Here is an 11,311-nt window from a genome sequence, read left to right as displayed (position 1 = left end):
AGATACCGATAGAAACGATCGTTACTCATGGAAAGCTATCCATCAGTTCACAGTGGTTGATTATCCTTTATTCTATACAGAAAAGTGACCTTTGCGCAGCAGTAGGACCGCTAAAATTTGATTCAAAACTCTTTAAAAAATGAGTCACAAAATTTTTAGTGCGAAATAACCATTGAAACATTAAAAAATTTACCCATTTAAAATTAACCATTGAAAAATTTGAACAATGCTATTTGCATTGTTCAATTTGAATATCATAAAAAATCCGATCTCAGCGTTGCCGACGACGACGTTCAGTATTTACTAAAATATATCAAACAGCTATAAGATTACTACGTTGGCAATAAATCGTAATACGATTTATGACACAATTTCATATCTTAAATTGGTGTGTGTAAAACTACTACGAAGAAAGTGCAAGTTTTTCGTCAATTACAAACAGTTTATGTAGTCGGTTTGAAATACTTTTCTTAGTAGCTATATGATCTGACCATAAAGCTTTTCCTATTATATTATATGGAAACCAAGCGTTTGGTACGTCTGATTGTAAGCGGTCACTGTAGGCTATGGTAGCCTACAACGACATCAGGGTTCAGGCTCAGAGAGCCCTGATCGATTGGTGGATGGAGGATCTGGAGTCTCCAGCGACGGGTCTAGCGACGGTGGATGTAATACGGGGTGCTATCCTTTAGACTGACACAGGTACTTACCGGGCACGGATGCTTCGGTAAGTACCTGCATCAGACCGCGGGAAGGAGGGCCACCCCTGCCTGTCACGCGTGTGATGAGCCAAGTGATACAGCGCGTCACACTCTCGAGAACTGTGTCGCTTGATGACTCCAGCGCTGCGCCCTGGTGGCCGTAATAGGCGAAGATCTGTCGCTGCCGAGCGTGGTCCGCAGCATGGTCGGCAGCGAGACCTCATTAATTTTTCAGACTTTAGGCATCATCATGTGACTGATCATCTGTAAACAATACTTTAAGGACATTTATCTTGTGTAAACTTCTTCCTTTCGGTGTGAACTGGGGTGAAGTCAAACGTATTGTAGTCTTATCGTAGGTGACAAAGGCAATGAATCTAGTTTGATGATTAGCTAACGTAATTCAGGTATAATTTCTATATAGAAAAATGACTCATTGTCCCTCGATATACAGGTACGAAATTGTCCAAAACTGGTCGTCACTGCTTAAATATATATCCGATTAATTTTTTTTCATGTTATGCTTTAAATAACAAAGCAGTTTTAACCGAGTAGGGGAGGTAGAAATAAATCTATAGTAAAAGTAGAAATAGCGTGTTGGAATCTTAAAACAAAAGCTTATTCGTCATTTCAGCCTATCGCAGTCCACTGCTGGACATAGGCCTCTACAAGTTCGCGCCAAAAATGGCGTGAACTCATATGTGTTTCCCATAGTCGCCACGCTGGGCAAGCGGGTTGGTGACCGAAAAGCTTATGAGTTCTTTAAAAAAATTAACCTTCTTTTTAATTATAGTCTAACTAAAATCAGAGCTATTTTAAATCTTCCTTTCCTGCGGTGCATATATATTACACAGGCATTTCTGAAAAGCCGTGGAATCGCCAAACGTGCTCTTCACGAGGCGGATGGAGACTGGACAGTGATCCCCGCCGGAATCAACCTCGGTGGATACTGTATGATGAAATTGCCTAAACATATGTTGTAAGTTAATTATTTTAGTGTAATAAAATTAACTGTGGACGTATCAAAAAAACAATAGCTTCACGACTCAGCCTGTAACATCCCACTGCTCGGCATAGGCCTCTTTGTCCATGTAGGAGAAGGATCGGAGCTTAATCTAGTAAGCTGGTCCACTGTGGGTTGGTGGATATATTTATTTACCTTCTAAATAAAAGCAAAGACGGATCAAAGTTTTTATTTGATTTGTGTATATTAAATTATTTAATTGCTCTGATTATTGATTTGTAATAAATTAAATTTCCTTAAGGTTCTTTCATCGAATGAAGCTTCGTAACAACACAATATTCCGGATAACCGAATTGAAAAATGATTTCACAAAGCTCGCACTCAACGCCCGTATTCTTCTTAATGACCTCTATCTCTTCGGTTCTTACGACGTCACAGCTGCTAAGAAACCAGGAGTCCTTGACTATGAACCTTCATTCGGACAAGTAGAGTAAGTCTAAAAGCGGTTATTTAATACAAAATACTTCTTTATAATCCGCAACCACATCATTTACCAACGTTGATGATACGTCTAAGCTAAAAAAGTATGGAAAAAATTGAGGACACCCAAGATTTAGTTGTATTACGCCAATTCAATATCAGTCAACTGATGACACCCTGTGATACGAACTGACCTATCACACTAGTTGCTTATCTTAAAAAAGATAACCGGGTGCTTATGTTACACATATTTATTTTATTTATTATTTATTGAATGATGTCGATTTATTAATTACTAATTATAAACTTACGTACAAAAAGCTATTTTTCTTAACCATTTTAAGACTATAAAAAGATACAATTTTTAATTTGTTAAATTTCAGGATTTTATTAAATAATGTTAAATACACAATAGAGGGACGATACCGCCTCTTAAAAAATAGATTCAACATTGAAATGGTTATTTCAAAACTGCAAATTCCCGAGATAACTATGAAGGTACTTTTTTATTTATTAATTCAAAATCATGTTTATTGTATTATTAATAACTCGGGATAAAAGTGTTTTCGTATTTTTTAGTAAAAAATTGCAATAAAATCGTTTTGATTGTATTGTTTTGATACCATGAAAAGGTGATATTTCAAAAATGAAAAATAAAAAAGAATTTCCCGCCACTTTCACTTTGTTTTTCTGACTATCAAAAAGGGTGAATCCAACGAAGAAATCCGTAAATATTTGTTTTACTTTAAAAAAGTAAAAGATGCACTCAAGCCGTGAAAAAACTTTATAACGTTTATGGACCTAAGTCAGTAAGAATAGCACAAAATTTGTTTTAATCGTTTTCAGTCAAAATTTTTGCCAAAGATGCATTTCGTTCTGGTCGACCAGTTATGGATAAAAGTAAAGATGTTTTTTGAAAGAAATCTAATCCACCGTGTACTCATTTGCCATTCTCTCTTAAGACGTAATGATGTCGAACCATTTTTGAAGGGATTGATCATGTGTGACGAAAAGTGAACCTACCACCTACGATAAGAATGTACGAAAGAGATGGTAGTAAAAGGTCGATCAAGCTGCACAGACTATCACAAAACCCGAGTTGACACGAAATAAGGTGAAGTTGAGTGAATGGTAAGGTATTGGTGCGCTTTTGTCGCCGGGCGAAACCATCGATTCGGGTTTCTAATGTCAACAGCTGATGAGACTTAAGCGAGAAATTGAGAATAAGCAGCTATAATTTGATCAAGAGAAAAGGTATAGACTTTCATCGCTAAAACGTCTACGTATACGACTTTAGCACATCAACCAAAATTGAGAGAGTGTGACTGGGAAGTCTTAATGCATCCACCATATAGCCCTCATCTTGCACTCTCAGATTTCCATCTGTGTCTGTTTCTTTAGAATTCTTTAAACAGTGTAAAGTTAACATCAAGAGAGAACTATTAAACTACTTGTCGTGGTTTTTTAATGGAACGACTCAAAAAGTCTACAGTAATGGAATCCTGTTATTAGATGTTGGCAAGATATCGAATAAAATGGTACATATAAGTTATAATTCATGTAATTCAATTTTGTAAAATCTTACCTTGAATTTCTATATAAAATACGAAGAAACTTTTTCCCCGACCTACTTTAACATATAATTTTAAAAAAATAAACGAACTTTTAAACAATTATTAAGTACGACAAAATATTCACTTTATATCCTACGTGAATTTCTTTAAAAGCCTAGTTAAGATACGAGGACACAAAATTATAGACGAAGTAATTGTTTTATGTTGCAATAAAACATTTTAAGACTACATAAAATACTAAAGAGATTAAATCCACCCTAGATTAATGAGACTCACACATGTGCAGTTGTATATTGTTAGTAATTACTTATTTAAAACAAGATGTTTTTAATTTCATTAAAAACATTGAGATAAATTTTTACCTGTGCGTTTTGAACTTAATATCATTTTTATCTTTAGTCATTAAAGCAGTCATTTTAGTATATTCTATAAAAAATTCAAGCATTTGTTGCTGAATTCGAAATTGGCCGTCAATCCATATTAATTTAATTTAGCAAAATGAACATTTAATTGCAGTACAGAAATAAAAATTCAACAGTATCAGTGCAGCTAAAAGAGAAAAACATAGGTAATTTAATTGTCATTTATTAATAGCAATTTTTCATATTTTCCACTGGTATCTTAAGGTATTAGTACAATTACACTGAAACAAAAAAGGTCAAATGCCATACGTCTATATCGCTTGTAACTGTAAAGAAAAAGAGAGATGTATCCAGCTCGAACAGATAAATTATATACTCAGAGTAAAAATGATTTTTTGTTGAATGTTGTTTGTTCTATTCCATGAGAAAAAATTGACTCTAAGTAATTAATAGGAAATAACAAGTGGCGGAAATAAAGAATATAGTCACCTCTTCCCATGGGTGTCGTGAGAGGCGACTAAGGGATAACACAGTTCCACTACCACCTTGGAACTTAAAAAGCCGACCGATAACGGGATAACCATCCAACTGCTGACTTTAAAATACACAGGCCGAAGACGGGCAGCAGCCTCTTCAGCGCGACAAAGTCAGCCCTGCGGTCACCAACCCGCCTGCCCAGCGTGGTAACTATGGACAACACACATGACCTCACACCATTTTTTGCGTTAACTTGTGGGGAGGCCTATGTCCAGCAGTGAACTGCAATAGGCTGTAGTGATGATAATGATGATGACATATAAAATTGTACATTATCATGTACGGGGATCGAACCCACTACTGCTAGCATATCACTCAGTCAGTTGCTGTAACCGCTGGATCATCTTACAAAAATGTGAGATGTGAATGTATCTTATAGATAATCATACATGCTAGGTATTTTTGTGTTGTACCTTTCCGAAATATTACTCTTGAAAATATACATAAATCTTTATCATAAAATCTATTTGATATATTTCGAGAAAGTTAATCTTCGATGCGTAAATGATAATCATAAACCATATACACGCCTCACAATTTATAATTTAGTTCAAAATATGTAATAAAATTATTTTGGCAGCTGAATTCAGTCGGAGACTAAAAGCGGACTTGGACAAATGGCTGAAGGACTATTTCAACGACTACCTTATGCATTACGTTGCAGCAGAAAATAAAGATTTTGAGTAAGCACTTTCATTATATAATTAAAAATTGTAATAACCATAAATGTTGCTGCGAATAACTTAATATTTCGTTATGTGATAATAACAATGAGTAAATACTAAATCGTAGCACTGTTTTAACCGACTTCAAAAAGGAAGGAGGTTATTCAATTCGACCGTATATATATATATATATATATATATATATATATATATATATATATATATATATGCTGTGTGGCTACGGCACTAAAGAATTTAGCCACCCCCTCTCTTCCCGTGGGTGTCGTAAGAGGCGACTAAGAGATAACACAGTTCCACTACCACCTTGGAACTTAAAATGTCGACCGATGGCGGGATAACAATCCAATAGCTGGCTTTGAAATACACAAGTCGAAGACGGGCAGCAGCGTCTTCGGTGCGACAAAGCCAGTACTGCGGTCACCAACCCGCCTGCCCAGCGTGGTGACTATGGGCAAAACACATGAGTTCACGTTATTTTTGGCGTAAACTTGTGGAGGCCTATGTCCAGCAGTGGACTATATAGGCTGTAATGAATGAATGAAATATATATATATATATATATATATATATATATATATATTAATGTATGTTCGGGGATAACTTCGTTTATGAACCGATTTTGATGATTATTTTTTGTTGTAAAGGAGATATCATAAGTGTGGTACCATGATAATGGAACCAGAATCTGATGATGGGATCCCAAAGAAATTGAGGAAAACCCTCGAAAAGTCGTATAACTTTTTACTGGGTGTACTGATTTTGATGATTTTTAATTTAATCGAAAGCCGATGTTTTTCATGTGGTCACATTAAATTTTATCGAGATCTGATTACAAATTTTGGAGTAATCTTTGATAATGCGTATTTACTTGACTATTTTTTCGTCTACCTACGTTGTATGACTTGTCGATGTAATTGAAGTCGGTTTTTTTTTTCGTTTACTGGCAAGCACAATTAGCTTTTATTATTTTATTTTTGTGTGACGTCAAAATTTTTCTTCTTCTAGTGAATTATAAGCTAAAACAACTAGTTAAGTAATAAATTAAATTGTTTTACTTAATGTTAACTAATCGATTATTAAGAGTGTTTATTTTCAGAAATTACAATCGGGAGAAGACTCAGGTCCTCAATAACTTTGCAGACAAAGCAATAGACAAAGTAGTAAGCCGAATACACGAAATAAAAGCGAATGCTGTACGACTACCCTCATTCGTGATACACATCGCACATTATAAGGTCAGTAATTTTTTTTTTAAACAGTGGGAATGCCTTAATGCACCTCGCTGACGAGGCTGGCAGTAATGTTGGAATTTCGGTGCGGACAGAATAATCCCTTAAACCCTGCGGTACCCTCTTTATCATAGCGAGGCACCACGGGACCGCTTTCCTATGATAACGTGACGACCCGACGGTTGGCCCGTCTGTAGGCGGACGCTCTATAAGTGAATATCGGTGTCTCCATCCCTCTGGTCGTCTCCTGCGGAGCAGATTAGCGTGGGCGTTGGCCTCGCACTATCACTCCTCGGCCTTTTTTAGAGCCATGAGCTCATCACAGAAGAAGGCCTCGGCCGACCAGCACCTCTCGACAGGTAATCGCCTGTTTCGACGATCAGGTCGCAGCGCTTGGGTCGCCAAGTAGCACAATCCTCGAGAATGTGACGCGCCGTATCTAGCGGCTCGCCTCACTCGTGTCAGTAATACACAAAAGGTAACCTATGTTAAGCCTTGGCATAAACGTCAGCTGTATCTTAAAGTGAGCTTTTATCGATAAACCACATTTGCATTTTTTTTTAGGAGTCACAAAATTAATACCTCGCTTAACTTACACACGTACATATACAATATAATATAACTTCTTGTAATAAATTAAGCTCCTTTCTTTACTGTAAGGACTTTTTCCACTGGGAAGAAATTCCGCGCTGGACAGCAGGGCACGGCAAATGTTTATATAAGATTTTACTTGTCTGTAAGATGCCTACAATAAAGTTAATAAATAGCATTTCACCGTTACTTAAATAATATAACGTGTAAAATAAACATCTTTCCATAGTGAAATAAGTCTCGCACTTTAATATATCTTGAGTATAAAACAATTCATAGCATGCAGTACATTAAGAGCTTTACATCATCATTAAAACAGGGCAATATAGTAGACTTGTAGAGTTAGATACATACACGGCTTTCCAAGATGATCTATTTTACACTTAAAGTTTGTTATCGCGTTTTATTTATTTCGGTACGCCAGTTCGTTTTGTTTTACTTATACATAATAGGAGTTATTATGTAATAAAACACAATGATACACTCTACTCCTATTTTTGCCAATTTTCCTTATTTGCTTGTTGTTTGCAACAAGCGATGCTAATCTAACTTACAAATATATTCATTTCATAGGACTTGGGGGGGAATAAACATTACAACCAAATGAATACATTTCATGAATTTCACAAATATAGAAGTGAAACAAATAAATAAACTTATTTTATAACTTTAGATACTATCAACGTATTAACACAAGAAATTGGCCTGTAGTTGACACATTAGCTCAGTCTTTTATGTCATAGAGGCCGAAGCCGAGACTAATATAAAATAATTTAATAAACATTGACAAAAAAAAAATCATTTCAAAATATTTGAACAATTTAACTAAAAATTTCTGAATTGTCGACAAGCACACCATCAACCTACCTCGGGTCAGGGGCGAATTATATCTACTACAAACCAAAGTTTAACTTACTTTTAAACACAAAAAACAAAATCTTTAAATATGTACTCTATACTTTAATGTATACAGGAAATAAGATTGAGAGATGGAGTACTTCGAGGCTTGGATAATATTTATAGACGGGCCATAACTACAGCGAATACAGAAAAAAATTGTACATTTTGGAATATGGACACTGTGGTTGGTTTCAGCGATTTAAAGGTCTGTTACTAGCAAAATCCTTAAACAAAAACTAGACAAAATTCTCCTATATTCTTAAAAGAAGAAGAATATCGGCATACGTTTGTTCTCTTTTTAATTGCCATGATCTTGATGGTTCAAGATATAACATTCTCTATTGATATTATATTCTCTATTGCTCCCGTGTTCGTAAAGTCTAGAGCTCTAATATTTTAGCTATTAGAAAGAATAAGAAAAATTCGAAGTATATTCTCCTTATTTTGAATCTGTGAACTCAATATTCTAAAGTCTTACAAAAAGAATAACCTAATATAAAACTGAATAACAGAATTGACTTTAATTACTATATATGATTGACATACCTACTATATATGGTTGACATATCCACTATACACACTATATGGTTGACATACTCACTATATACGCACTAACCGATTCGCTTGTACATTCTTGATATGTACGTCTAAAGAGTGGAACTCTCTACCAGCGTCTGTATTTACGGATACTATCTATTTATAAATAAATAATAAAATAAAAAATCTTTCAAAATCGCGTTTGTTATCATTATATCTGATGGGCCGATGCGTACTTGATCCTTAATCTCTATTGCTCCCGTGTTCGTAAAGTCTAGAGCTCTAATATTTTAGCTATTAGAAAGAATAAGAAAAATTTGAAGTATATTCTCTTTATTTTGAATCTGTAAACTCAATGTTCTAAGTCTTACAAAAAGAATAACCTAATATAAAACGGAATAACAGAATTAACTTTAATATTAATATTACATAATGTAATAATACACACAACATAAAAAATCTAGCAGAAGGTTGTCTAATTGACTATTTCATCTTTATATTTTAGATTGTATATAGGTATGATGCGATCCTTAAATCTGGGCCCCCCGTAACTGGTTCTTTGATCGTCACAGCAGACGAACTGACTGCCCACATGAGACTTACTACAGTGATAGATACAGGTGACACCGACTTGAGTTTCGAGTTCTTTGAACAGGGAAAGTAAGTAAATAAGTAAAAGAAAGTAGTTAAGTTGATCGTGAATTTATTCAGATCAGATGAATCAGACTCTGTAATATATATTAACTACACATACAATTGTTAAATATGAATCAAAGTATAATAATATAATAATCTTATAAATAGTAGAAAAATTTCAGTTTTGACACTTTAAAAATCCTTAGCTATTATTTTATTTTATTAGGATAGCTTAGAGCTTGTAGTAAACTAATATTATTGTATTATATCAATAATAAAACAAAACAATTATTTTTAGACCAGAGTCGTTAATAGTTGAAGGTCCAGCAAATAGGATGATATCCAACTTCAAATTAATACTTGAACACCACATCGTCGCCATCATGAGCAATGCTCTAATGCATAATATAAATATGCTTAGCACTTTAAGCAAATGCGGTATGATTTTATATTTTATTTATCATATTCTTAGTATATAGGGAGATGGTCAGCCATACAATGCACGACTCATAAGTAAGTTGACAAGGAAGAAAATTGCTTAGCTATTCTGGTAATATTAGTCTTATTATTTTTTAAATTTCCGGAACTCGCATTTTAAATCTATGCAATCGAATAAAAAGTCTAGACTATATTTTAGTATTAATATTTCGCCAATTGAACTTTGGGTTAAAAATTAAGATTTTTCCAGTGCCCTTACTCACGGCGTATACAGGACCAAAAGATCTTGATAACAACAAAAACATTGATGAAAATGATAACAACATTGATGACGATGATATAAATAGCAAAGATATGAATCAAGAAGATGAAGAGCTTCAGAGAAGTTCAGCGCAAGAGACTCAACCTGAAAAAATTTTAACAGCTAGTAACTCGTCTGAACTGATTCGTCAAAACTGCGCTAAAATGAAAACGATGCGTGCTTCAAACGCTGATTTCAATATAAAGTAATATAATTAAATAAAATACGAATTAAATATTTTAAAATGTTTTTTTATTTATTATCTGTCGCCCGCTCTCTAAAATAACTGAATTACTCAAACAAATGCGAAAAAAAGAAAAAATAATAATATAAAAAATGAGTCCTTTAGATACCTAAACTTAATGACGTAATAAGCCTAGGTTTATATGTGCCAGAACCAACAGAGAAATCCTTTTTTCTAGAATAGGCCAATGAAAACATAACGAAATCTCACGCAAAGTTTTGAGCATCGAAGGCCCTGTGTAAATCCAAAAGACAAACTTAAACTGAAAAGACTAAAAAGCGCAAATATTTACATATTTATCCTATCCCTTATTTCAAATTGGGTAAGCATTTCTTTGTACCGTTTGTAGTAAAAAAGTGTAGTCACTAGAGGGACAGTGAAAAAAGTGTATTGAATGCGGTTAGCATTACTCATGGCCTCCACTGATGATTAGAGGAACAGTATAATTTTGGCTCAGAGCATACATATATTTGTTGTGATTCAACGATTAAATTCTTTCATCTTTCATGGTACTATTCCACTTGGACATGAAATATACAAATAAATAATCAGTTTTTCAGTTTTGCACTAAATATGAATTAGATTTATTATTTATTTATGAAATATTATATTATAAATTTGTCGATACGCGCTGTCATACGCAATTAGCAAGGAATTTATAAACAATAGATGCACATCGTTCGATAGTCAACTACCCTCACTCATTATATTACTCGAGTTATTCTGACGTGTATAAAACGAACGGTGCAACCGCCGCTAAGGCAGTCTTGGCTCTGGCTTGGCACGATACACTTGATGTATCCTGCTTAACTATTGTATCTAGCTTAACCCAGACTCATTCAATAATTATTTGTGCAAACGAATTAATTTTTATCTATTACGATTAATTTGGCTAGGCGGGACGTATAACTCGAGCAGTGAAGGTGGCGTTGATACGTATCTCAAAGGGGGCCTCCTTAAACCTACACCTGGGTCGCAAGTCCTAGGCACTGCTCTGAGTTACTCCCCGTGCCACACGATGGACTCGGCACCCGCATGGTGAAACCATCGAATACTAAGAAGTTCGGCCCCCTTCCTGTTAACTTATAACTATCTTTTGTTACCTCATATTATAATTAACCAGTCTGTCTA

The 11,311-nt window shown here is 34.6% G+C and overlaps 1 protein-coding gene across 1 annotated transcript; it reads left to right on the top strand.

Moving 5' to 3' along the window:
* Positions 1-566: 566 nt before the first annotated feature.
* On the top strand, positions 567-10,145 carry LOC123656574. The gene is made up of 10 exons (XM_045592244.1): positions 567-668; positions 1,556-1,680; positions 1,967-2,150; positions 4,236-4,287; positions 5,199-5,301; positions 6,401-6,539; positions 8,098-8,229; positions 9,067-9,221; positions 9,496-9,635; positions 9,886-10,145. Exons 1-10 carry the CDS (start codon positions 567-569, stop codon positions 10,143-10,145), a joined length of 1,392 nt encoding a protein of 463 aa, XP_045448200.1.
* Positions 10,146-11,311: the final 1,166 nt, after the last annotated feature.

The sequence above is a fragment of the Melitaea cinxia genome, chromosome 9 (assembly GCF_905220565.1).
Source record: "Melitaea cinxia chromosome 9, ilMelCinx1.1, whole genome shotgun sequence".
Lineage (NCBI taxonomy): Eukaryota > Metazoa > Arthropoda > Insecta > Lepidoptera > Nymphalidae > Melitaea > Melitaea cinxia.
This window is presented reverse-complemented; position numbering and strand designations above follow the sequence as displayed.

What these genes read in the sequence shown, in the direction of transcription:
- LOC123656574 (XM_045592244.1), top strand. Translation starts at nt 567, where the DNA reads ATGGTAGCCTACAACGACATCAGGGTTCAGGCTCAGAGAGCCCTGATC. An exon ending in ATGAACCTTCATTCGGACAA is followed by an intron (nt 2,151 to 4,235) that starts GTAGAGTAAGTC and finishes ATTTAATTGCAG; the next exon opens with TACAGAAATAAAAATTCAAC. An exon ending in GCTAAAAGAGAAAAACATAG is followed by an intron (nt 4,288 to 5,198) that starts GTAATTTAATTG and finishes TTATTTTGGCAG; the next exon opens with CTGAATTCAGTCGGAGACTA.